The sequence below is a fragment of the Plecotus auritus genome (assembly GCF_963455305.1).
Source record: "Plecotus auritus genome assembly, chromosome: 12".
In the NCBI taxonomy this organism is placed as follows: Eukaryota; Metazoa; Chordata; class Mammalia; order Chiroptera; family Vespertilionidae; genus Plecotus; species Plecotus auritus.
Window position 1 is genome coordinate 32,936,831 of NC_137778.1, and position 27,186 is coordinate 32,964,016.

At 50.7% G+C, this 27,186-nt stretch overlaps 3 protein-coding genes across 3 annotated transcripts; all 3 read right to left on the minus strand.

The window, feature by feature from the left end:
• Positions 1 to 4,844: 4,844 nt before the first annotated feature.
• Positions 4,845 to 5,927, minus strand: S100A8 (S100 calcium binding protein A8). Its single transcript, XM_080648266.1, has 3 exons — positions 5,832 to 5,927; positions 5,168 to 5,330; positions 4,845 to 5,043 (listed from the first exon to the last, which is right to left on the minus strand). Exons 2-3 carry the CDS (start codon positions 5,306 to 5,308, stop codon positions 4,915 to 4,917), a joined length of 270 nt encoding a protein of 89 aa, XP_080504392.1. The 5' UTR covers positions 5,309 to 5,330; positions 5,832 to 5,927; the 3' UTR covers positions 4,845 to 4,914.
• Positions 5,928 to 12,559: 6,632 nt separating this feature from the next.
• LOC308237135 (protein S100-A15A-like) lies at positions 12,560 to 14,566 on the minus strand (the record flags this gene model as incomplete). The annotated part of the gene is made up of 2 exons (XM_080647648.1): positions 12,560 to 12,736; positions 14,396 to 14,566. The coding sequence occupies 2 exons, from the start codon at positions 14,564 to 14,566 to the stop codon at positions 12,560 to 12,562; spliced, it is 348 nt and encodes a 115-aa protein (XP_080503774.1).
• An 11,413-nt stretch (positions 14,567 to 25,979) lies between these two features.
• Positions 25,980 to 27,186, minus strand: LOC308237292 (protein S100-A7-like; the record flags this gene model as incomplete). The annotated part of the gene is made up of 2 exons (XM_080647833.1): positions 25,980 to 26,144; positions 27,046 to 27,186. 2 exons carry the CDS (start codon positions 27,184 to 27,186, stop codon positions 25,980 to 25,982), a joined length of 306 nt encoding a protein of 101 aa, XP_080503959.1.

The window sequence follows — 27,186 nt, forward strand, 5'->3', positions numbered from 1 at the left end:
GTGGCCCCAGGGGCATTTCCTAGACCCTGGGAGGCGATCAGTGCTGCTACTGGAGAAAGAGCCCGGGCCCAATGTTGCACCAGGCAGGCTTGCCCAGGCCCAGTCATGGCGGGGCCGTCCACAGAGGGCTCGTGCTGAGGGCTCCTGGCTTCACTGAGGCTAGTTCCAGAAGGGAAGAAAAGGCTCCTGTCTAAAGCAAGAGGGAAAAGAGAGACACACACATGCCTCATTTGAGAAAATGGCTAAGGGCCCTGTCCAGGCCCGGGCACCAGGCTGGGACTTGGAGTTCCTTCAGAACATCAATCCAGTGGGAGCTTCCGGAGCTCTGAAGGTCTGGGGAGGGCTTGAAGGAGTCCTACGGGGTACCCCCGATCCCCGAACTTTGGACAGCACAAGTGGTTGGCAGGATATTCTGGAGGAAAAAGAAGACAAAGAAAGCATGTCTTAAATGTGTTGAAAGGATAACTCTCCGTGAGACCCAGAATAGATAGCAGAAAAGGGAAGTGCAGGAGAAATGATTTTTGAGGTCTCTATCTCAGACTGTGAATTTCTAAATTTCTGAACCTTTCCCGAGAGGAAGGGACTCAGAGTAGCTGATTTCTCCGAGTCTGAGAGTATGGCAGCGTCTTTCCTGCTCCAAGCCTGGGTGTCCAGATGCAGGCTATGGGAAGGCCATTCAGCCGGCAGAAGAAAATAAGAGATGCCAGCAAGTCAGTGTTTTTTTTCAGTAATGGCATTATTAGCCTCATGGGAAGAACTAAGTCCAATTTGGCGGGGGCCCATTTCTAAAAATTCTGCAGGAGTAGCTGTTATTCACAGGGAGAAAGGAAGGAGGCAATGAAATGCAGAAACGGGGGTGCCCAGCAGGGTCTTCGCTTATTTCATGTGGCCAGAGCCTCCAGAGCTCCCATTATTTCTCATTTATTTGTTCGTGTCTTATAACGCTGGCCAGGGCCTCCAATACAAATTCTAAATAGAAGTGGTGATGGGTGCACCATGTCTTCTTCCATCATTAAGAGAAATGTCTATCATTTCTTTTTGTTGCTGTTGTTAATCCTTGCCCAAGGATATGTTTATCCATTGATTTTTAGGGAGAGTGGAAGAGAGAGGGAAAGACAGAGAGAAACATTGATGTGAGAGAAACACATCAATTGGTTGTCTCCTGCACGAGCCCCTACCAGGGCCCAGGCTGGGGAGGAGCCTGCAACCAATTTACGTGCTCTTGACCCGGAATCGAACCTGGGACCCTTTGGTCCACAGGCCAACACTCTATCCACTGAACCAAACCGGCTAGGGCTCTATCATTTCCTCATTAAGTGTGATATTTACGGTTAGGTCTTAATAGATGCGCCTCATGAAAGGTCTAGGACAAAAGTAGGAAAGAAATCCAGAGCATCCTATTTTGGTTAAATATTTTGCTCTGCAAAGCACAGGGGGGAAATGTGCTAGAGCAAAAGAAGACGCTGAGCGAGCTGCACCGGATTGGAGCCCTTGCTGGGCTGGGCTGATGAAGAGGCTCTGCGTGGGCTTCGGCTGCGCGAGAGCTTCATGCTTTCTGCTGCTAATTGTGCCTGTTCAACAGGAGGAAGAGGAGGCTGCTGTCTGCCGAGAGAGGTTGGGGGCAGATGGTTTGAAAGCGTTGCCAAAGGTCCATACCCTGGCCTTCGCAGCCAGTTCAGACCGTGATTTTGCAAATCTGAGAGTTGTTTACACAGAAATGTCTACAGCTCCTAAGACAGCCAGGGACGGCCCCCAGCCCAGAAGGAAGGGGAAGCTATTACTGGAACAACACCTAAGAGGTTAAGGAACTCAAAATGCTGATCCTCTTGTTGTATTGGATTGCTCACACCAGGAAAAAAAACACACCAAAAAACCCCACAGTAGTTCAAGTCCTGAGCTGTGCCTGGTGAGTCAACCCCAGAGAGAAGCTCATTCTGGAACCTTCGACCTTTGTTTATGCCCCTGGATGGCAGAGACCATGCAGGAGGTGAGGACCGAGAGGCTGACGAGGGAGGCCCTCCACGCACACACCAAGGCTGGAAGCTGCCCAGAAGAGAGGGCTTTCATAGCGAATCTTAACTAACTGAGGTTTCTCGCCTAGAGACTGTTGGGCTCTAACCCTCCCTCTACCGCTTGCTGTTTTATCTTAACCTCTCCGAATCTCTTCATATACAAATGGAAATAGCGATGACCTCTTTCAGGGTTGTTACAAAAAAAATAAATGAGATAAACTGTCACAAAGTCTAGTGCTAAGAAGTAAAATTATCAACACACATAGTGGGCCCATGTCAAAATTCTTATTTTAATTCATTCGTGAAAGATTGGTAAAGATGTTTGTTTGTTTAAGCTGGCTTGAAGAATATTTGAGAATCTATAAAGACAGCCAGGAAAGGTGTGTCTAAGTAAGACTCTTAAGTGAGATGTGAGACACTTTTAACTTTAAAAAGAGTGATGAAAACCCCAACAGTTAGGGGTTTACTATCTCTACTAGGCTATACAATCATATTACTCCATCAAGCAGGTAAATTGGCTTTATCCACTGGGATTTGTTAGTCAAATATACTGTGTTGACCTTTGACATTTCCCAAAAGTGTCAGATGGTGGAAGATTAACAAGTGGCTGCATTTGCTTCTGTTCAGCCGGACCCCAGCAGAGATCAAAGACGTAAGCAATCAGCACTTTGTCTTTTTCCAGGTCTGAGATGCTATTTCCCATTCACAATGACACCCAGCGGAAGCCCAGCATGTGTTGGTGGCTTGCCCTCCCCTCTTCAGCCCATTTGATTTTAGGCTGAATTCCCAGGACAGGAGGCCAGGAGATAGGCTGCGATCTGGACCCCAACAGGATGGTCTGGCTCCCGGGTGGAGGAATGTATGGGACGTCCTTTCCATGGAAATAAGCTCATTTGCTCAGCTGTTAGACACCAGTCGCCCAATTCCAGATCCTCGCCCTGCTTTTAGGATTTTTGTCACAACTGTGAGGAACCCGGAGTCAGGAGCCTGGGGTGGAGAACCTGACTGAAGAAGCAGGATTTCAGACAGGTCATCCTTACAGGCCCCAGAAATCTCAGTGGCCGGATCTGCCTCAATTGGTGAGCCAAGGTCTCCTTTGTGTGTCCAAATGTTGCATGGGTTTCCTGCTAAACAACTTATTTCTCAACTTCCCACTGCCCTGTTCTTCTTCTGTAGCTGGGGAAACAGGAAACCAAATCACCTTGCTCTGGGCTACAAGCCTGTATGACTCTGCCCAGTGGTTCCTGTAATGAACACAATCCTGTTTGTAAACCACAGTCTCCACGCCTACCGCCTCCCTGAACCTTCCAGTGATGGCCCCTCACCTCCACTTCTTTCTCTAGGCGGCCAGTGCCAGTGGGGTCACCTCCCATGCACACCATGAGCTGAGTATCAACTATTGAGAGCTCAAGGTCAATGTGATTCTTCACAACCAGTGCCCATCACGTACAGTGAAACTCCAAGGGGGCACTCTGTCACCTTCCCCATGGTTTCTGAGTGGGCTAAGTCAGCAGACCCCCTTGGCAAACAAAATTTGATAATGATAAGTCTCTCCCTCCCACCTCTCCAGAGGGGGTTCCTCTTCAGCCCAGGCTCCTGGGGTCAGAGGCACACAGCCATCCCCCAGGGGGTTGAAGGGCCCCTGGGGTGCTTAGGCAGAAGCTCAGAACCTCATGCACACAGAGGGACCCCAAGCCTGCCTTTGTCTCCCCAGGACAGTGCACCCAGCTTCACTGGGCAGGAGAGGAGGGGAGGAGGGGTGTGGGCAGCAGCAGAGTAACTGACTGGCCCTTAGCTGCATGTCCCTGCGAAGTCCACCCACCCACCCACAAAACAACAGACCATCATGGAATCACTGCACCTTTCATTACTAACGTCCAGCCACAGGACCAGGGGTCTTAACCCTTTCGGGGTCTTGGACCCTCTTGAGAATCTGAGGAAAGCCAGGGAGGAATGTGCTGATGCGCACACTCAAAATGATGCATCCACTTCCGTTCCATTCAGAGATGTATAGTACACCTCCATCACCAACACCACTGCCTCATCGCCCCAGTGGGGGCAACAGAACATTTCCAAGGTGTGGCAAGAAACCCAACTCAGGGCTGGGTTCTGAAATTCCCACTCACCAGGCCCTTTGATGTTTCATTGATCACCAGAGCCATCACCCTACAGGGCAGCGTTTGAGTTACCAGTTCTTTGAGTTGAGTTTTATTAATGTACTGGCCTGTCTGCCATTCCTTTATCTTTTACTTGAATTGAGAGATTGGAAGTCAAGAGAAAAGGAAAGCTTCCAAAATCTGGGCCAGGGGCTATTAGTGTTACTTACCGTAGAATTCTAAACACCCACCTCCTGTCATACCACACACAGAATCAGTCTCTCTCTCTCTCTCTCTCTCTCTCTCTCTCTCTCTCTCTCTCACACACACACACACACACACACACACACACACACACACTTCTATGCAGTTATTGCCCTAATTTCCCAAGAGTCTCATCTAAGACACTTAGCTGGAAATTAATATTTAGTTGAGAGAACAATAATTTTCCTTACATCACCCTGTTTCCATATCACCATTTGGAAGACCATTAGTGTCATGGGCTTTTTAGAACCCTAACTCCTAGAGCCAGTGACTCGGGGCCAGGGCTAGAAGAGACTCAGAAATCATTTAGGGGGAAGGCAGAAAGGAAACCAGACACATGATAAGAACGGAAAGTTCATGAGACATAGGGAGTGGGGATCAACAGAAGCTTGGTTTTGTCCCTGTGGGTTTTCCAACCCTCCCCTCACCCCCAAGGAGCCTCCTTCCACAAGAGGAAAGTGAGAGAGAGGCCTGAGGTATCAATCACTTTATTATTATTCAGGGACAAGTCCAGGGGCCCAGCCCCAGGCCCAGCAGCCCTGCTACTCCTTGTGGATTTCTTCATGGGCTGCCAGGCCCACCTTTATCACCAGCGACAGGTACTCCTGGAAGTTGATTGCATTATCTTGATTGATATCCAACTCTCTGAACCAGGTGTCTGCATTCTTTTTCTGTCAAGATTGAGGAGAAAGAAGCAGAGTGTAAAGCTCGGAGTGGGAGCTGAAGAGTGGCCATTTACCTGGGGCAGCAGGGGGGGCCAGTGTCCCTGGCCAGGGACACCCAGCCGCACCTCACCTTCATGTACTGAGGGCACTCGGCCTCTAACAATTTCTTCAGGTCATCCCTGTAGAGGGCGTGGTCGTTCCCTTGCAGCATGGAGTACCTGTGGTAGATCTCAATGAAGTTGTTCAGGGTGTTCTCCAGTTCCGTCAGCATGGTGCCCAAGGAGTTGCTTCACCTGGAAGGGGGAGCACATGGGTGGGGATGGTGCCTCTGCCCACAGTGGAGTGAAGACTAAGGGGACACTCAGAAGGTTCATAACCCAAGTAATGGCTTTGTCCTGGCCTGCACGGTCCAAATAACCAAACCCAGAGGATGCTATAGCTGTGATGAGAAGGGGCGGGACGAAATGGATCAGAGTGTGGTAGGGAGTAGGTATACACACACACGCACACACAAGCACACACATGCACACACACGCACACACACACAGTGCCTGCCAACTCCATGCCCTCACCCTCTGCCCAAGAAAAGCCCAGCTTAGGAAATGAATGTGCCTTCACCTAACAGTGCTAGAGGGCTGGCTCTTTCTTTGTCCCTGTTTCACTCTTCTCCCCAGGAGGTCCGGAGCTTGGTTCAGCCCTCCCTGAGCTTTCCCTCCCCTCTCTCCCCTCTCCCTGCTCCCCAGCCTCCGCCGGGGAAGCCCGAAGTGTGGGGCCGACCAGCGCAGTCCACTTACCAGGTCTTCCTGAAACAGCGCTGACAGTTGACAGAGTTGACGGGATGCTCAGGCTGAGCAGCGCTCCCTTTTATAGCGGCTGGGCTTGGCCGCTGCCCCGAGAGGGCGAGGCAGCTACTCCCTTCCAGGGTTGCTACAGCCTCAGGTTTCCTAACCAGGTGAATGGGGCAATCAGGCAGCCAGGACATTTCTGAGGGGTGGGGGCAGGGGCGGGCGGGGGAGGAAGAAGAGGGGAAGAGGAAGGCTTTGTCCGGGCAGTAGTGCCCAGCAGGGGAAACCAGGAAGCGACCAGGGTGACCAGGCGCCCCCTCCCGAGTCCCCCGCTATTCCAGTTGCTAGTCTCCTGGTACCTGTGTCCTGTATGTCCATCTCTGAATGGAACGGGAGTGGATGCATCATTTTGAGTGTGTGCATCAGCACATTCCTCCCTGGCTTTCCTCAGATTCTCAAGAGGGTCCGAGACCCCGAAAAGGTTAAGACCCCTGGTCCTGCGGCTGGAAGTTAGTAATGAAAGGTGCGGTGATTCCACGATGGTCTGTTGTTTTGTGGGTGGGTGGGTGGACTTCGCAGGGACATGCAGCTAAGGGCCAGTCAGTTTCTCTGCTGCTGCCCACACCCCTCCTCCCCTCCTCTCCTGCCCAGTGAAGCTGGGTGCACTGTCCTGGGGAGACAAAGGCAGGCTTGGGGTCCCTCTGTGTGCATGAGGTTCTGAGCTTCTGCCTAAGCATCCCAGGGGCCCTTCAACCCCCTGGGGGATGGCTGTGTGCCTCTGACCCCAGGAGCCTGGGCTGAAGAGGAACCCCCTCTGAAGGTGGGGTGGGGGTGGGGTCTTTGGAGAAGCCAGAAGTGCTTCCTGTCCAAGAGGAGAAGAGGAGGTGGCCCACTCCCCAGGATTTCAGGAGAAGCAAGCTGGTGCCTAACCCCGTGGTCGGCAAACTGCGGCTCGCGAGCCACATGCGGCTTTTTGGCCCCTTGAGTGTGGCTCTTCCACAAAATACCATGGCCTGGGCGAGTCTATTTTGAAGAAGTGGCTTTAGAAGAAGTTTAAGTTTAAAAAATTTGGCCCTCAAAAGAAATTTCAATTGTTGTACTGTTGATATTTGGCTCTGTTGACTAATGAGTTTGCCGACCACTGGCCTAACCCAACAAAATGCCACTGAGATTAACTGGCTTCCAACGCTGAAGATTCGTCACGCCATTCCTCTCGCTACAAAGCGCTTCACAATCACATAATCTACTTAGAGCCTCAGAACACGCTTGTCAGGGGGTGGGGCACGGGACCCACCCAGTACAGACAGGGAAGCTGAGGGCAGAGAGGCAAAGCGGTTCACCCAGAGTTTCCCAGTCTGATGGACATGTCACGGCTAGACCAGATCCTGGAGCTTGGGGCTCCAGAGTCTAATCTGACAAGAACTTGACTCTGCAGGGAAAACCCCTCTCCTCTCTCCTTCCTTCATGCATTCAACAAGGGTTTACCCTGTGCTTCTCCAGGGCCTGGGCCGCCACCGCCTCCTGGGAGAAGTAGATGGAATTAACCTTGGGCTTCATTATGTCAGTAACTTTATTGCTGTGTAACCTTGGCCAATTATCGCCCCTCTTTGTGCCTTACTAGTAGTTACCTCACTTATTAAGTAGAGATTTAAAATACTTCAAGTAGACTATAATAGGAGAAAATATTTACAAGTCATATATCTGACAGGAGTTAATATCCAGAATATCTAAAGAACTCTTATCACCCAACAACAACAACAACAAAACAACAATGTGATTGAAAAATGGGCGGAGGACTTAAATAGACATTTCTCCAAAGAAGATACCCCAATTGTCAGTAAGCACATGAAAAGATGCTCCACATCATTAGTCATCAGGGAAATGCAAATCAAAGCAAGACAGCACCTCATACCCAACACAACTAGAAAATAACTATCACTATAAACAGAAAAGAAAAGCATTGGGGAGGATGGAAAGAAACTGGAACCCTTATGCAGTGCTGGTGGGAATATGAAATGAGGCTGCCACTGTAGAAAACAGTATGAGGGTTCGTCAAAAAATTAAAAACATGCCATGGCCATTGTCCCATATACCAAAAGGTCACCGGTTCGATTCCCAGTTAAGGCATGTGCCTTGGTTGCAGGTCCCACCCCGGTTGGGGTGCATATGAGAGGCAACCAATCTATGTTTCTCTTTCACATCAATGTTTCTCTCTCTCTCTCTCTTTTTCGTCAAGAAAAACATATTTTTTAAAATTAAAAAACAGAATTATCGTATGATCCAGCAATTCCACTTCTGGTATATATCCAAAATAATTGAAAGCAGGGTTTCAAAAAGATATTTGTACACCCACGTTCATAGCAACATTACTCACAATAGCCAAAATGTGGAAGCAACTCAAGTGTCCATCCACAGTTGGATGGGCACATAAAATGTGGTGTATATATACAATGGAATACCACACTGCCTTTAAACAGAAAGGGACTTCTGACACAGCTGCAGCATGATGAACCTTGAAGACGTGATGCTAAGTGAAATAAGTCAATCACAGAAAGACAAATACTCTATGATTCCGCGTATACGATGTACCCAGTGTAGTCAAATCCATGGAGACAGAAAGCGGAATGGTGGTTGCCAGGGCTGGAGGGAGGAGGAGATGGGAGTTGTTTGTTGAGTACAGAGTTTGAGTTGCAGGATGAGAGATAACAGGTCTGGAGATTGAACATGAATGTACTTACCACTGAACTGTACACTTAAAAATGGTCAAGATGGTAAACTGTATGTTCTGTGTATTTTGTCACAATTAAAAATAAAAATTTTTTAATGTTTCCACCTAAAAAGAAATGGAATCTACCATATAGTGTTGTTGTAAAGATTAATAATAGATGCAAAATATTTATGGTTTATAGACTTTTCTTAATATGTACAACGTTTCAATAAAAAGCTTACACAAAACAGCGTAAAGTGCTTAGAGCAGTGCGCAGCCAGCAAGCACCGCATGAGGGCAGAGCACCAATGCTGCCCCGTGAATGTGCCTGACACCCCAGATGGACTGTGAACCCACGAGGACCCAGACAGACCATCCACCTCTGCCTCCCCAGAACCCAGCACAGTGCCTGGCACACACCATCATAGCAATAGTACTCAATAATAACCATAAATAATAGCAAAATCGTAGCTAATATTTATTGGGCTTTTACCAGGTGCCACTTGCTATTGTAAGTGCTTTATTTACATGGATCCATTTAATTCTCACAACAATCCTAAGAGGTATGTACTGCCGTCATTCCCATTTTACACATGAGGAAACTGAGGCCCACAGGGAGACACAACATTCAGTGCATGAAATGACTTAGGTGACTTATGACATGCTGTGACATCATCTACTTCCTGCCCCTGCCTGGAATGCCTCTTTGCCAGTCAAGTCCTCCTCATCCTTCCTGGTCCAGCCCAGGCACCATCTGGTGGCCACCCCTGTGCATCCCTGAGCCTCCCTCCACCCCTATGGACGCCGAGTTAATGTTTCTCTCCTCCGGGTTACCCAGATCCCTATGCATCACAGCATTTGTCCCGCTACATAATGATCCATCTGTTTATTGTCTGTCTTTTCTTTGAGACCTGGGGCCCCTTCAGAGCAGAAACCACATCACAACCCCTGGACCTGGTACATACTAGGTGCTCAATTAATACTTGCTTGGGGTAAAAAGGAATGCGAAATTGAATGCTTGGTCCATCCCTTATCCAAAGCAGAAGTTCCCTTTATCCCTTCCCAGCCACCTTAACTCACTTCTGGAGTAAGGCAGGATATAAACCCACCAACCAAATGCAGTCTCGCTTCCTTGGCAGGAGGTTAGTCAGCCTCTCCACAGGAAAATAGGACTGTCTCCAACATACGACATGTGTTCAGCTAAGGCTGGAGCACTTCGTGCTTAGCTCTGACTCAGGTCCTCTCCTCTATGAGCTGCTATAACAGCACCTGACCCCACACAGCAACTCATGTTTTCAAAGTGTTCTGATGTCCACTGTCTCACCTGCTAACCCTGTAAAGTGGGTGTCACAGGTACAATTACCCCTATGTGACAGACAAGGAAACTGAGGCACGGAGAGTTACTCAAGCTCCTTCTTATGGGCGTGTCTTCTGCTCTGTCTGGGTGCTTAGGTGCCAAAAAGCAGGCGTTAGAACAAGCAAGTTGGCTTTTCCGAGGCTCTCCTTAGGATTTGCTCACCTGCCCGGGATGGAGCTCATGCTGACCTCTCTCAGTGGCGTGATGAGGGGGTTGATGGAGATGATGCCTTCCCAGACCCTGACCTTCGGGAGGTGCCATTTAAAATATATTTTTTTATTGATTTCAGAGAGGAAGGGAGAAGGAGAGAGACATAGAAACATCAATTGATGAGAGAGAGTTGTTGATCAGCTGCCTCCTGCACGCCCCCTACTGGGGACAGAGCCGGCAACTGGGGCATGTGCCCTTGACCAGAACTGAATCGTGACTTCCTGGTTCATAGTCGATGCTTAACCACTGAGCCACAATTGCCAGGCAGGAGATCCCTTTTTTGAAGCCACCCCCGCCCCCCCTGAGAATGGTGCCTGTGGGGACAGCTTTCTTCATCCAGAGATTAAGCAAACAGTCTCCAGATGCAGTGAGGCAGACTCAAGGCAACAGGAGCCCTGAGGTCTGCCCAGGATCGTGTGCTCGTCAGGGGAGCATGCTGAGCAGCGAAGTCACAAACTGTCTCCCCAGAGACGCCCCTCCAGACAGACGGCCTGGGGAGGTTCGGGGCAAGCCAGAGCCAGGCTGAGCTGCCCTGGTAGCAGAGGATGTTGGGAATTGGGCAAGCATATTGGGGGAAAGACAGAGCCCGCAATCAGGCTGTGGGTCGTGGGGCAACCTGGGGGAGCAGAACCTGGCCCTGTTTACAGGAAAGAGCTCCGTCCTGTGTGTGTCCCAACAGACCCGAGCAGGCCCGGCCCAGGCTGACGAAATCAGGACAGGCAGGCGGGCCGTGAAGAAATCCCCCCGAAAGGCGAGGAGGAAGGCGAGGAGCACTGGGCTGAGGTGCCCCTTAGTACTCAATGGCCTGTGAAACCCAACTCGGTTTAGAAGAAACGGGCAGGAAGAACCCCCCCTCCCCCCCCTGGGCCCCGGGGAAGGATGGCCTGGGTCTCTGGACGTGAGGATGAGGCCCACAGGGATTCCAATCAGGTTCCTGTATTCCTCCCTCCAACACGGCTGACCACCCACTGTGTGCTGACACTGGGCCGGGTGGGAAGGCATGTCCCTGGCTTGGTGGAGGATGCAGCCAGCAGCCCCACCACGGGTGGACACACACCTCCACAGGGAGTTCAGGCCCCCGGGAGGGCAGGAAGGCCCAGAGGGAAGTGGGTGGGGGCCCAGCTGAGACCCCAAAGGCGAGTGTTGGCAGACGGGCAAGTGTGGAAGGGATGGCGATGGGGGCCCACCAGGGAGGGAGCAGCAGGGCAAAATCCCCCTTCAGAGCTTGACTGACCAGACACAAAGGTCCCCACTCAGCCCGCAGGGCGCTTCTGCCCTCTGTGATACACAGACCCAGCTGGGAAAGAGCCAGCCAAGGCCCTTAAATGACACCTCACCCCCTACCCCACCCCCCAATCACCTGCACGGGGAGCAATGAGGATGATCGCCCATCCTTCCCTTAAAAGCCATTGTTTCTACCACAGTAACTTTAGGACGTGGGTTCCCAGACAATCCTCAGAGAAGAAACCCACCAAGATGAGCCCTCGCAGGCCTGAGGCAGAGGAACACCCCCCCCCCGCCCCCGCCCCCCCGCCAGAGAGATTCTGCGTCCAATTCCTGAGCTCCCAGGGAGAGAAAGAAACACAGACAACACAGACAGGACAAGGGAGGTCTCAGCTGGGAGGGGTCAGGGGCCAGGGAGGACTTGGATCCCTGAGTCACAAGTAGCCCTGAGCTGGAGTAACACCACATCTATCATCATGTTTTATTAGTAAAACCAGACCCAGCCCTCTTTCCTCCAGGAAGACTTCCCTGATTGACAGTCACCCAAGTGCCACTCATCGCTCTTCCCCCTAACAGGCTGGATTGTTGGCTCTGCCCTGGTCCCCGTCTCTGACTCAGCTGCACAAAACCCACCTCATGGTCTACCTCCCAGACTGGCCCTGACTCCGCCACCCCAGGTGATTGCCAGCATCATCTCCCCGCCCGTCCTGGCCCTTCCCAGGCGCTCCCTTTGCACACTGATCCTTGGGGCTCTCATCCAGAGACGAGAGACCTTCAAACCAGGGTCCATGTCGAGTGCCTCTGCCCTCCTGTCCCGTCCCACCATGTAGGTGCCGTGAAGGAGTGATCAGCATCTCCTGTCAGAAGGTCAGCTCTCCAAAGAGAAGATTCCTCTCTCTCAGAGGCTGAGAGCAGGGGCTGCCTCCCCCCTCAGACAGGGCTCCTGGAGGCAGGGGATCTCTCTCTCACCCAAAATAGATGACCCCCTATTTGGGGGATCCAAACCTCCCCTGCTGGACCCATCACTGACGCCCTAACCATGAAGAGAGCGACACCAGGAACTGCTGTGAAGTTGCTTTATTCTCTTCCCTCCCAGGGGTCCTTACACACCCATGCACATGCGTGCGCACACACATTGGGCCACACAGGCACGCGTGGCAGAGCTCCACTCGGCCACCCCGGCTGGGCCACGTGGCTCCTCGGGCAGGCCTGGGGCGGGAGGGGGGCTGCCCTGCTCCTCTAGTAGAGGCTGTGCTGGGCGCAGTAGCGGGCGCACAGCTGCCGGTGGTACTGCAGGTGGTAGTCCCTCAGCAGCCTGCCCAGGACGTACAGGAACTCGTCAAAGCAGATCTGGTTGTCCTTGTCCTTGTCCGCTGCCCGGAACAGCTCGGTGACGAAGTACGGCTTCTTCCGGCCCTGAGGAGGGGGCAGAGGGTCAGCCAGCACCCAGGCCCTGGGCCCTGGCAGAGGGGCAGGCTCCACCGCCCGCTGGTGAAGAAACGGCGCGGGGAAACAGTGTGGCCCTGCCTGCTGGGGGCTCGCAGGAACAGCTCCTCACTCACTCGGAGGCCAGGACACTGTGCGGCAGAATCAGGCAGAAGGGGCGCAGGGGGGCCGGGCACCTGGACCTGGGCCGCATGGGGCAGACAGACGGTGCAGCCTGGGCGCCGCTTGCTGGCTGACGGGCTAGTGGCTGAGCAGGGCTGAGCGCCTGGCCCTCGGCTGGTGGCCTTTAAGTCTGTCTTCCCAGCTGAACAAACACCCTGCAGGGCTGCCCAGCCCGGGGCTGCACACCGGGAGTTGCCCGAGGCACCGCCCACCTGCCCCTCAGGTCTGCATCTCTAGCACCATTGCAGGGTCCGCACCCAGTGGGTCAGATTTCCGCAGGGGGTGCCATCTGCCCAGGATTGTTCATGGCAACTGGCCTGTGTCCTCAGGAAAGTGCGGAACGGGGGTAAGGCCAACGCCATGGGCCCTGGGACGGTCCGGAGGTCCCAGAGCAGTGGCCCTGAGGGCTAAGGCCTGGGGGTGGCCTAGGAGAGCGAAGGAGCATTCGAGGTGGAAGGGACAGCAGGGAGGAGGTCAACGGTCAGAGTGCATGAGAGGACAGGACAGGCGAAGATGAGGGAGCCCCGCCACAGAGCTGGCTGACCCGACAGCGCACAGGCCTCCTGCCCGGGGCAGCTCTCCCAGGCTTCCCTCAGCCCCCCTGGCCAGGCTGCCATCTGCGCCCTGTGCCCAGGTGCCTGCCCTGTGGGCCCCGTGCCCAGGTGACAAGGTTTCCCTAGAAACAGGGGACTAATCACAGTCACCCAGTCCCCCTCTGTGACCTGGTGGCTGCGCTCCAATAAGCCCAGGACAAGACTCTCCTCTGATGGTCCCCAAAGGGAGGCAAGGGAGACCTGCAGGGACTAGGGGTGCCTGTCTTGGATGCAGCAGCCTTGGGTCACCCCGGGGGCAAAGCACCGCGGGCACCGAGGGCAGACACTGGGGTTGGCCTTGCAGTCCCCAGGGAGCCGGGTAATCACATGGCTGGTCCTGATGCAGAGAAGATTCCAGGCCTGAGCAGGGTGGCTGAGCAGCCTAGATTCAGGGCTGGGCCCCTAGGCTGGTCTGAGACTCGGCCTGGGACAAGAGGGGGAGGGGAAGCTCCGTTTCCTACCTGCCCACACCTAGTCCCTCCTGGCTTCCCTTTAGCCCGGCTATCCTCCCCAGCATGGGGGTGGGTAGGAGGAGGCTGTGCTAGACCCCAGGAGAAGGGGCTGGACTCGAGGGGCAGGTGGGGCAGGGCCTAGGGGCAGAGGGAGGGTTTAGGACCTGTTCTCAGGGGAAGCAAAACAAGCAGAGCAACACACGGCTTTGGGGTTAGGATGGAGTTGCAGGGGTTAGCGATGCTTGGGCTGGAGTGGGGCCAGGCAGGGAGTTTCAGGAGGAAAAGCCGCCAGGGCCGTCCTCCCTGTGGCCGCTGATGCTGCCTCAGCACTCCCCTCCCCTAAGTTCCAATGCTCCTGGGAGATGCTCCCTGTAAAAAACCCTCCCTTCAAACCCCACAACCCACCCTCCACTGCACCCCACCTGCCCCCAGGCCCCACGCACCAGGCTCTCCATGAAGCGGGGCACGTTGTCCATGAGCAGGGCCTTCAGCTCCTCCAGGGACAGGGTCTCCACGTCCCCCTCCCGGGCCGCGTACTGGTGGTAGCTGTGGATGATTTGGAAGAGGGATTCCTCGACTGGCGTGTCCGTCATGGCTGCGGGGCCCCTCTGATGGCAGCGGGACAAGGGCCAACTCCAGAGATGTGGAGGTGGAGCAGCTGGGGACAGTGGAGAATCTGGGAAGAGAGAGCAGCACCTCCTCTGGGCCCGCCCAAGCATCCTCTGCCCTTTGCTTCCTGCCTGCCTTGTCTCAGGGCCCCTCCCTGCCCATCCTCGGTGCCTCCAATGATGGCAGCCAGTGTTGTGATGCCTCACAGGTCCTTCGGCAGCACAGCTGAGCCTTTGTTGCATTGCTGAGATGACATCACACGCACTTGCTCCCTAAGATTAACTCAGCCAGTTTCAGGGACCCACCTTCCCTCAGAGCCTGATCTGAAGCATCTCAGACCCACACAAGGTCACAAGGTATCCATCTCCCTGCCTCCCAGCTCATCCTCCCAGCTCCAGGGCTTGGGTGGGGCTACACACACAACTCCAGTACACCTCCCTTGCATGTCCTACCTCAATTAGTGAACCCCCAAACTCCACAGTCATGAAGGACATTCACTCATCCGACAAATATTTCTCGAGGCCCTGCCGTGTGCCAGGACTCTCCAGGCAATATGAGTAGGACACGCGGCCAGCTCACAGGGCGGGAACGAGCGGAGGGGACAGTCACACACTGTGAACACTGCTAATTTAGTGGCACAAATGGGGCACCCTGGGCACCCAGGAAGGGACACTGTCTGCCTGCAGAGTTGAGGAAGACTTCCTCAGGAGGCAACATTTTAGGTGGGACTGAAGAAAAGATGCTGTTGCGAGGAGAAGCATGGAGGACCGGCACTCCAGACGGAGGGAACCACATGGTCAAAGGCGTGGGGGTATGAAGGTGGGTGGCCTGCGAGGGGAAGGTGTCCACGGGGTTCATGAGGAGCAGGTAGGAGACCCAGGGCTGGAGAGGAGGATGGAGGCTGATGCAAAGGGCCCTGTGTGCCAAGCTAGAGCTGCAACTTCCTCCTGTGCACAGGATCTCAGATGGTAGGTGATGGGTGGGAGGTGAGAGACAAGTGGTAGGAACAGCTTTATTATAAGGCAATAATCGACTGCTGTGTGGCATTGACCCCACTCTGAAAGAAGCCCGGTGTGTAGGCTTGGCCTCCATACAGCTACCACCTGGGCCTTTGCGTGGCAGGTGAACTCCTTCCCCCATCTCCAGCTTTCTGCCAGCCAGCCAGCCCTTCTATCCCTGGGAGGGCACGCAGCGAGTGAGTGGATCTCCCAGAAGGGGGCGCCAAAGGGCAGGTTATTGAACCAGAGATTAAGCCTCCACATCCCTGAAGGTTTGAGAGAAACAGGTAAATACTGAAGCCAAACTTCTTCCAGTTTACAGGGTGAGCCTTCATCTACCCAACATAATGATTTCCTCGGCAAATAAGTGGTTCATCAATACACTAAAATAAAATAAAAATGGCTCACGTGTCTAAGAGGTAAAACAATTTGCAATGCCAAGCTAGAGTCACAGAGAATTTATTGAATACCTTAGGTTCAGCCATCATTCCCCTGGGAATTCGTCCCAAGAAAGTAATTAAACAGCAATAAATCTGGTAAGAAAAAGCAATAAGTAGGTGTTTACCACAGCAATGTCTATAGCCAAATAGCAAAAATAAAAACCTAGAAGCCACCTAATTAAGGAATTTGGTGTGCCAATATGATCTTGGACAATTTAAAGATAATAATTTATCACTTAAAAATAATTCATTTTAGACACAGAGCTTGTTGTGGGTAGAGGTTTCATATTGTACCCCCTTCACCCTGCCTTTTTTTCAATCTGGGACAAAAACAACCCCCTCCCCCCCCCCCCCCCACACACACACCATCCCAATATACTGATGATCTCCTTTCAGCTGTGCTGTCACTAGTCTTTTCATTAATACTGTGCTCTGGACATCTGCTCACACACTAAGTCAATGCCGCCTGATTTTTCACGAGTGCATAGTGATCATTTACTTGCATATATCAACACTTGCTCTTTAATCCATTACCAGTTGCCATTTAAGTTATGTTAGGTTCATACGATTCAAGGTGAATTCTTGCTGAACACTGACATTTCTTCCAAATTTTGCCATGTGTGCTACGTGCTAGGGGGAAGGATAGAAATGAATTTCCACCACTTCCCCTGCCTGAGCCACCCTGTTCCACTGCCAGCACCTCCCACAGCCACATGAAGAGGCTCTGGAACTAGAGAGAGGTTGTGATGTGATGTGGTGGTTGTGGAAAATTGTGAATGTACTTAATGTCGCTGGCATGTACATTTCGAAGGATCATAGATAAATTACATTTTATTTAAATTAAATTTTATTAACATTTTATTATATTTCATTTAAAATACATTTTATTTTAACTGCATGGTACAAAAACTACAATAAAATTTTACGCAAATGTAAGATAAACACAAATATTTAAAAACTGCATCTCAAGGGGGAGCCCTCTCTGCCGTGGCAGCTGACACACCTGCGGCCCAGAACCGGGGACCACAGGCCTCGCAGGAGCTGAGGCGAGTCGCCCACAAGCTGCAGGCGGTTCTTCTGCCTCTTGGAGGTCAGTGAAGGCTGTGCCCGGAGCCTGCTCTGGCTCTGGGGAGGCCGCTGGAGTCGGCGTTGCCTCTTGAGGTCTTTTCTGCTCTTGCTCTGGAGCTGGTTCTGTAGATCCCAGAAGAGAACGTGTTATCACCATGACTGCCTCGATGTGCCTTCTAGAGACAGAAAATCTCTCCTATCCATCGATGGAGTCCCCGTTCAAGAGCCCACCCCAGGAAGTCCTCCCGGACTGCAGGCCATGGGGATAGTGATCTGAGCAACTCTTTGCTCCTGCCTAACCCCAGCCTCTGGGAGCTCTTCTCTGTGTGGCTTAGCCCCCCACTCACCCACACCATCCACCCCCAGGCCTCCTCACCCTCTGCCTCTGCCTCTGCGGGCTCACAATGCTCCAGCTCTGAAAGGAGCAGCTGGGTGCAGTGCTCCAGGTCTGAGCTGGTTCTGTAGATCCAAGGACAGAGGCAGATGGGAAGGGCCCTGTGTGGGTAAAGGCACGCCTCTTTCCACCGCTAGCAGAGTGGACTGTCACTGATGACTCAGCATGAGCTTTCTGCTCATCAATCCCTGCCCTCTCCTCCCCGCTCCTCTTCAGTCCTGTCTTCTCACTACCTGCCCACTCTCTGGACTCCAGCACTAGCTTTACTCCTCACGCCTGGAACACCCATCACTCTGTGCTTTCCCCAGACACCCAGCTCCCAGCATTGAGCAAACCATTGTGAGGATCAGCTCAGCAGACAGGGTGGCTCTCTCCTCTACAGGGACACCCACACAGGCTAAAACACACACACACACACACCCATGCACGCACGCACACACGCACAGGGTCAGGCACAGCCCAGAAGCCCAGGACACAGGACAAGGGATCCAGTCCTCTGGGCACTGCTGAGTGTCCCGTGCACAGTGACCAGTGCCCATGTGCCCCCAAAGCCCTCCACCCAATGCCTACTTCAGTGGTGCCATCTCCCCTACATCCCTGGGGATGTGCTGGGCAGGAGGGCAGGGGCATGAGGCACCGTGTTCACACTCCCTCGGCTCCTGCTCCCTGCAGTCCCTGGATCCCCAGATGCTGATCGCGGCTTGAGAAGGAAAAGCATGGCTGGGGCCAGCAGAATGCTCTGCACTGCTGACCCCGGGACCTGGCACGCTGGCTGCGCTAGGGAGCAGGGGCAGAGGTGGACAGAGGCCCTGCTGAGAGAGGTGGTTGTTGGAGACCGAGTGTAAGCTGACAAGGTCCTTGCACCTGAAGGGACTAGCAAGGCTGTCCCCTACCCACACAGTTTTCCCAGGCTTGTTTGAATGGCGGTTATCAGTAGAATGAGAGCAACCTTTCATAGCTTACCAAGAAGTCTGTAACTATTTACTGAGATTTGCTGTACTGAGAATGTGTCCTTCTGCTCTGTCTCTCCCTTAGAGATTAAGAGGAACAAAGAATACATTCCTCTTGACAGACCTCCTATTCAGTGTTTTGTGTATAAAAGGCATTATGCAGTTAATAAACTTGCTGCAGTCTCTTGATGATCTGTAGTCCTCCCAATCCCGCTCTCCTGTCTTTCTTTCTTTTCCCAATTCCCACCTCCCTACCTCAGCCCGGTTCAACCTGTCAGGTTGGCCCTGGCAATTGGCGCCTGAAACCAGGGACCTGAGGACTTGGGAAGCAGACGGCGAGGAACGCCTCCGGATAAAGAGTGCACTCGTTAAGGTAAGGGAGGAGCAATTTTTTGACAGTCGGGAGTAAAGCATGGGACAGTTAGAATCTAGGGAAAATGCCCTTTATGGGCAAATGTTAACATCTATGCTCAACAGTAAAGGAACTAAGGTTAATGACAAGCAAGTAGAAAAATTTTTTAAAATTCATTCAGGAGGTCTGCCCTTGGTTTCCTGAGGAAGGGACCGTTAACTTAGAAACGTGGCAGAAAGTTGGAGAACAAATGCGCAATCATTATAAAGCCCTTGGGCCAAGTAAGACCCCGGTTGATGCATTTTCCTTATGGAATTTGATACGGGATTGTTTAAATCCCAGGTATGACCATAATCAACCATCTCTTAGGCCAGGAAAAAAGGAGAAGCAGTGTGATGGCACAAAAAAGGGGTCTAAAAAAGACACTATATTAAAAAGGAATAATGTAAATTTTGAAGATAAATCCTCAAGATGAGGAGGATCTTGAGGAAGCTGCTGCCCTTTATCAGGATGATGATACAGGTGTTGTTCAGGCAAAAGAGGAGGAGGAATATTTTTCTGCTGGAACTGAAGTGGGTAGTGATATGGAGGATGTGTTAGAACACTTTTTAGAAGCATTAAAGCTTCTTGGCAAGAAAAAGAGAAGCCGCGGGGGCAGTTCCTGCCGCTCTCCGCTGCCTGGTGCAGCACCAGTTCCACTTTCCCCTCTCCCGATGGCTTTGCCGGAGGCACGAAAGTGTGGTGAGGAACTGGGCACTCACGCCTTCCCCGTTATGGAACGGGTGAACCCTAACACGGGACAGCGTGAGCGTGCTTATGACCCGCTTCCTTTTAAAACCCTGAAGGGGTTAAAAACAGCCTGTGCTCAGTATGGGCCCACTTCCCCTTATACTTTAACCATCTTGGAAACTATGGCCTCAGAGGCTCTCCCACCCAATGATGGGAGAGCTATTGCCAAGGCTTGTTTATCAGGAGGGGATCATCTCTTGTGGAAATCAGAATATGATGAAAAGGCTAAGGGACAAGCTGCTCGTAATCGAGCTGCCCAGATTAATGTTCCTTATGAAATGCTGGTAGGAGAAGGAGCCTATGCTGATACCCATAATCAAATTCAATCCCCCCAGGAAGCTGATGGGCAAATTAATGGAGCTGGGACCAGAGCCTGGAAAAGGTTACCCACCTCTGGTCAGAAAGCAGAGGAGCTCTCAGAGATTACTCAAGGGCCAGATGAAAAGTATCAGGGTTTTGTCTCTCGGCTACTACAGGCTGTTGGCCAGCTCGTGGTGGATGGAGAGGCTGGCATGTTCATAGTCAAACGGTTGGCGTATGAACATGCCAACACTGCCTGTCGAGCTGCACTGCGGCCCTATCAAAGGAAAGGGACTCTCTCAGATTGTATCCGCATTTGCGCAGACATTGGCCCCTCATATATGCAAGGAGTCGCCATTGCGGCCGCATTAAAGGGAACCACCATTGAAGGAATTCTTTTTTTTTTTTTTTTAAATATATTTTATTGGTATTTTACAGAGAGAGAGGGAGAGGGATAGAGAGTTAGAAACATCGATGAGAGAGAAACATCGATCAGCTGCCTCCTGCACACCTCCCACTGGGGATGTGCCCGCAACCAAGGTACATGCCCTTGACCGGAATCGAACCCGGGACCCTTCAGTCCGCAGGCCGACGCTCTATCCACTGAGCCAAACCGGTTTTGGCTGAAGGAATTCTTCAGCAACAGTTTAGCACAGGGAAAAGTCAAACACACAAGTGTTCCACTTGTGGAGGAACAGGACACGTGGCAAAGCAGTGTCCCTCTAATAAAGGGGTTAGTAAAGGAAATGGCAGAGGTCCCAAACAACCTGGACTATGCCCTAAATGTAAAAGAGGAAAACATTGGGCAAATGAGTGTAGATCCAAGGCAGATGTCCAGGGAAATTCCTTGCCTCAGCAGCAGTCGGGAAACTCCCGAAAGGGGCCAGCCCAGCCCCGGCGAATAATAGGGGCACTATCTGTTGACCCTCCTGTCCCTGCATCACCTCAGGGCCAGCTGGCTGTGCAGCTCCCAGCTTGCCCCAGGGGGCAAAACAGATAGGAGAGATATTCCGAGCAACCCCCGGAAGTGCCGGACTGGACCTTGGATCCACAGGGCGACATGTATTAACTCCAGAATTGGGACCGCAGGCCATCCCTACAGGAGTATATGGACCTACTCCTAAAGGGATGTTTGGCCTTTTACTAGGAAGAAGCAGTTTAACTATAAAGGGGTTACAAGTTTTTCCAGGAGTAATGGATGCAGATTATAAAGGGGAAATTGAAATTATGGCCTCTGCCCCCAGAAATATCATCACCATCACCTCAGATATAAATATTGCTCCATTGATTTTGCTCCCACTGCCTGCCACAGGCAATTTACTTTCCACAGAGTATCGGGGAGCCAGGGGTTTGGGCTCCTCGGACAAGGCATATTGGGTACAAGCTATTTCTTTTACAAGGCCTGAGAGAGAACTTTACTTATACAAGGGAAAAGATTTACAGGGATTTCAGATACAGGAGCAGATATTTCTGTCATAAGCTTAGCTCACTGGCCTAAACAGTGGCCCTATAGAGAAGCTGTGACACAACTTCAAGGAATAGGTCAGACCAACTCTCCTTTACAGAGTTCACAAATGTTAAAGTGGCAAGACAATGAAGGTCACTCTGGGTTATTTCGGCCGTATGTCTTGCCAGCGATCCCTGTGAATTTATGGGGACGAGACATTCTGTCTGCCCTGGGTGTTGCCCTTGTTACCACCCCAGCTCAGGGAAATTTTTAGTGGGGGGTGGTCATTGTTTCTCCTGTTATCCACACAGCTGACAAGATATCTTGGAAGTCAGATAACCCTGTATGGCTAGAGCGGTGGCCCCTTTCCAAAGAAAAAATACAAGCTGCTCATGAGTTGGTACAGGAGCAACTCTGGCTAGGACATACAGAAGAGACTACCAGTCCTTGGAATACTCCTATTTTTATCATAAAAAAGAAATCAGGAAACTGGCGCCTTTTACAAGATCTAAGGGCGATAAACAAGACTATGGAAATTATGGGACCTTTACAGCCTGGTCTCCCTTCCTCTGCAGCAATCCCTAATGGGATGAAGCTATTAGTACTAGATTTAAAGGATTGTTTTTTCACTATTCCTCTAGACCCCTTTGATTGCAAACGCTTTGCATTCAGTGTTCCATCTACTAATTTTCAGGAACCCATACGCCACTATCATTGGAAGGCATTGCCTCAGGGAATGGCTAATTGCCCTACCCTGTGTCAAACATTTGTTAGTCAGGCAATTCGCGGAGTTCGAGAGAAACATCCGCAGGTTTATATCATACACTATATGGATGACATCCTTTTAGCTCACTATACAGAATGCCAATTAGATCAAGTGTATGATAACATGCAACAGGTTCTTCTTAAATCTAGATTAATTATTACACCAGAAAAGGTACAGAGACAAGACCCTTACCTATATCTTGGACATATTATAGAAGGAAGAAAAATTCGTCCTCAAAAAATTCAACTCAGGATAGACAAGCTAGAGACTTTAAATGATTTTCAAAAATTTTTAGGGGATGTCAACTGGATTAGGCCAACTTTAGGCATAACCACTAATGACCTTAAACCTTTATTTGATATTCTTCGTGGGGATAGCGACCCGCTCTCCCCTCGTCAGCTTACTCCTGCAGCTCGCCAGGCTATCTGCCACATAGAAGCTGCCTTAAAGAAATAATTTGTACAAAAAATTGATTACTCACAGCCATGGCTGTATTTAGTACTGGCTACGCCAGTATACCCTACTGGCCTCTTATGGCAACAGGGGCCTTTGGAGTGGATCATCCGCACTCCTCCCCGAAAAAGGTAGTGTATCCTTACTCAGAAGCAGTAGCAGATCTGATTTTTGCAGGACATCTCAGATCTCTGGAACTTTTTGGTCAAGAGCCCCATACCACCGTGGTACCCTATAAGGCTCAACAAAGGCAATGGCTATTTCATATAGATGATAAATGGCCTCTTTCATTCCTAGGCTATCACGGTACAGTAGACTCTCATTACCCATCTAATAAACTCATACAATTTTTTACAGAACATTCCTTCATTTTCCCCAAAGTAGTCAAGACTCGACCAATTCCTCACGCAGTTCTGGTGTTTACTGATGGTTCTAATAATGGCACAGCTGCCCTAGTTATCAATAATCAACCCTTTGTTTTTCAGACTAACCACACTTCAGCACAACTCATAGAGCTCGAAGCAGTACATCAAGCATTACGCAAACTTTCCACTCAATCTTTTAACCTTTACTCAGATTCTTGTTATATTGTAAATATTATGATTCATTTAGAAACTGCTAATTTACATGACACTGGCCGATCCGAAGTGATTATTCTCTTACTACAGGTTCAAGCTTTACTCAGGAAACGTTCTCACCCCTGTTTCTTTGGCCATGTACGAGCTCATACAGATTTACCTGGATCTCTCTCTGCAGGAAATACACTGATCAACTTACTAAAACTGCCTATCTAGCATTATCTCCTTTAGATGCAGCCAAAGCCTCACATTCTCTCCATCATCAAAATGCCACTGGTCTGCGCCAGCAGTTTCGAATAACAAAGGAAGAGGCTTGGCAAATAGTTAAACTCTGTCCTCAATGCCCTTTAACCACATTCATTCCTCCCACAGAAGGGGTCAATCCGTGAGGCTACAAACCAGGCCAACTATGGCAGGTGGATGTGACCCATATTCCATCTTTCGGGAAACAAGTTTATGTCCATGCTTCAATTGACACTTTTTCTTGCTTCATTTTTGCGTTCCCTCGTACAGGAGAATCCGCTAAACATGTTATTGCTCACTGTTTACAAGCCTTTACTTTCCTAGGCATCCCCCACACCATCAAGTGTGTGGTACACAGGCAGTCAGACCTGGACAGCTACAATTGAAAGCATGGCAAGAAACAATAGTCCAGCCTATACAAGTGTGGCATTCCAGAAGTTTTGTGCTACTTTTCGAATCCAGCATAAAACAGGCATCCCATACAAGCCTCAAGGACAGGGAATAGTTGAGCAAGCTCATCAGACTTTAAAAAGGCAAATAGAAAAAATAAGGAAGGGGGAGTATGTAGATACCCCTGCTAACATACTTAACAGAGCTCTTTATTCCCTTAATTTTTTAAATGGTGATGCTCAGGGCAAAACCGCTGCGGAGCGACAGTGGTCCTCACTGTCCAGATCCCACCCTTGGGTACAGTGGAAAGACTTACTTACAAGACAATGGCATGGCCCCGACCCTGTTCTGATATGGGCTCGGGGGTCTGTTTGTGTATTTCCTGAAGGGGACTCTGAGCCCCGTTGGATCCCCAGCCGCTATGTCCGGCCCTTTCAAGGTCAAGATGGAGGACGAAGTGGTGGAACAAGAGCTCACTCCACCATTCAAGAGGCTACGGATCTGTCCACTGACGCCTGTGCCGCCACCGCCGCCACGGAGATCACGGGCGACTCGGAGGGCATCTCCACCAACTTGGGGACAGCTGAAGAAGCTGACAGCGGAGGCCAAGGCCACGATCATTCGCCAAGGGACACAACAAACCGCTGAGACTTTGTTTCTTGCCATACTTTCAATTGTGGCTGTTCAGGTCTGACTGCCTGTGTACCACCTCCTTATGTTCTCCTCCTTGGAATTGTAGATATTGTACATAAGGGCAACATGTATGCAATCTCTTGTAATCATTGCAATTTGTCTAACTGTGTATCTAGATACAACTTTGGTTATGAGGTAGTTGTATTACATCAACCTTCCTTTGTCATGCTCCCAGTTAATATTACTGGACCTTGGTACAGGGATACAGGTTCCCAGGTATTAAGAGAATTGAATAATTTGCTAAGCCGCCCTAGGAGATTCATTGGAATGCTTATTACTGGCCTCGTGGCTCTAGTCTCCCTCATTGCTACTGCCACTACTGCAGCCATAGCTTTAACCCAAGAAATACACACAGCTCATTTTGTGGACGGTTTGGCAAAGAACGTTTCAGATGCCTTAGGAGCTCAAGAGCTCATAGATAAGAAAATAGAACAAAGGCTCAATGCACTAGAAGAAGCTGCGCTCCTTATAGGAGATCAAATGCACAGCTTGAAAGTGCGTTCTACCCTTCGGTGTCATGCTGAGTTTGATTGGATTTGTGTCACCCCTAAGATATATAATGGTACTATGTGGCATTGGGATCGAGTTCACAACCACCTGTTAGGAGTTTGGGATCAGACTAACTTTACTTTAGATATAAGTAGATTACATGGAGAGATTCAAGCTATTAATGATGCAGGTTCCGCTCTGTTGCCTCCTAGCGAAGTAGCACAGAATATTTTTAATGAAATTCAAAGCCTTATGTCCTTTCATGGGTTACAGTCTTTAATTTGGTCTCTGTTAATTGTTATTATCCTTGCTCTCATTCTCTGTTTACTTCCAGTCTGCTTCCGAACCATCAGATCCAGCATCCAATACCTGCAAATAGGACTACATGAACTTTGCCTAAAAAACAAAGAAGGGGGATCTGTTGGAGACTGGGTGTAAGCTGACACGGTCCTTGCACCTGATGGGACTAGCAAGGCTGGGTCCCCTACCCACACAATTTTCCCAGGCTTGTTTGGATGGCGGTTATCAGTAGAATGAGAGCAACCTTTCATAGCTTACCAACAAGTCTGTAACTATTTACTGAGATTTGCTGTACTGAGAATTTGTCCTTCTGTTCTGTCTCTCCCTTAGAGATTAAGAGGAACAAAGAATACATTCCTCTTGACAGACCTCCTATTCACTGTTTTGTGTATAAAAGGCATTATGCAGTTAATAAACTTGCTGCAGTCTCTCGATGACCTGTAGTCCTCCTGATCCCGCTCTCCTGTCTTTCTTTCTTTTCTCAATTCCCACCTCCCTACCTCAGCCCGGTTCAACCTGTCAGGCTGGCCCTGGCAGGTGGTCAGTTGTGCTGGAGGCCAAAGGGAGGGCACCCTCCTGGCACATTCCTGAGTAATCCCCCCATGGAGAATCCACAATTACATTCACCAGAAGGGGCAGTTCTGACAGCATAAGTAGCTAAAGAAAAGCAGGAAACAGGCTGAACCTGGGCAAAAGAGACACTTTATTGTTTCTTGGGGTTTCTGGAGGCCTCAGGCTGGGCTGGGCTCACTGTCCTCCCCCAGAACAGAGCGGGGCTCCGTGGCTATGAGTGTGGTACTCCACGGCTATGATGCCCAACACCATCAGGAACTCAGAAAATTCAATCATCTGATCCTTATTCTTGTCCGTGTCCTCAAAGATATGGTCTAAGAAATCTTTGCCCCTTTCTTCCTGTGGAAAAGATAAATTCAGTCCCAAAAGTGTTATGGGTGGAAGAGGAGGAGGAGGCAGAGAGGGGGAGAGAAGCACCTGGGGTGGCACAGGTGTAGCTGGTGTGGGCCAGTGGAGGGTGTCTGGGGATGATTGGAACCTTAGCATTACCCTGCAGGTCACTGAGGGAGATTCCTTGGACCAAATATCAGCATGAAAGAGAGACCTAGTGCTGGTGGGCAGACTCTGGACAGAGCCTCACTGATCAATGAGCTGGTGGGTGGGTGGTCTTTAGACCCAGACCTGCTCCCCAACCCACTTCCAGGACCCCATCTACCTGAGTTCTACCCAGAAACTAAAGATAGGCCCTACCCCTTATCTCTTCATTCCTAACCCTTCTCTCCTATCTCCTATCTGCCTTCCCTAATCTTCCATGCTCAGTGCCCTCTTTTGCTCACCTACTCTCTGTGTCACCTAGTAGCCTCTATTTTTGTAATCAGTTCAGTATATTCTGTCAGACTAAATCAGGTCTACGAATGAGCTTTTCATTGTAATGAAAGGTGTTAAATTTTATCAGCCATGGAATTTCTATTGCCTTCCCTTGGATCTCAGAGAACCTATTGGAGGCTTCTAGAGGCAGAGCCTGAGCCTATGGGCTTCAGTCTCCTGGATGGACAGTGACAAGTGGGAGGGGACCCATTCTTTACTCTCCTACTTGACCACCTAATAACCACCCTTGATCTCCAGATGCCTTTACACTTGGCCACCTGTTTCATCTCTTTCATCCTGATAATAATTCAGGAGGGTCCTCTTAGGGCTTTTTGCAGATAAGAATACGGAGGATGAGAGAATGTGATTGACTTGTCCAAGGTCCTCCACCATGCCAGGCCCCAAGCAACCTTGAGAAGTCACCCAGACTCACACAAGCCTTGAGGAAGTTAGGGAAATTCTCCTTCAGCATCCTGAGCAGGCCCCGCATGTCAATCGTGTCATTGGGTTCGGTATATCTGTGGAACAGGTCTATCAAGTTCATTATGGACTGCTCAACTGGAGTGCGGCTCAT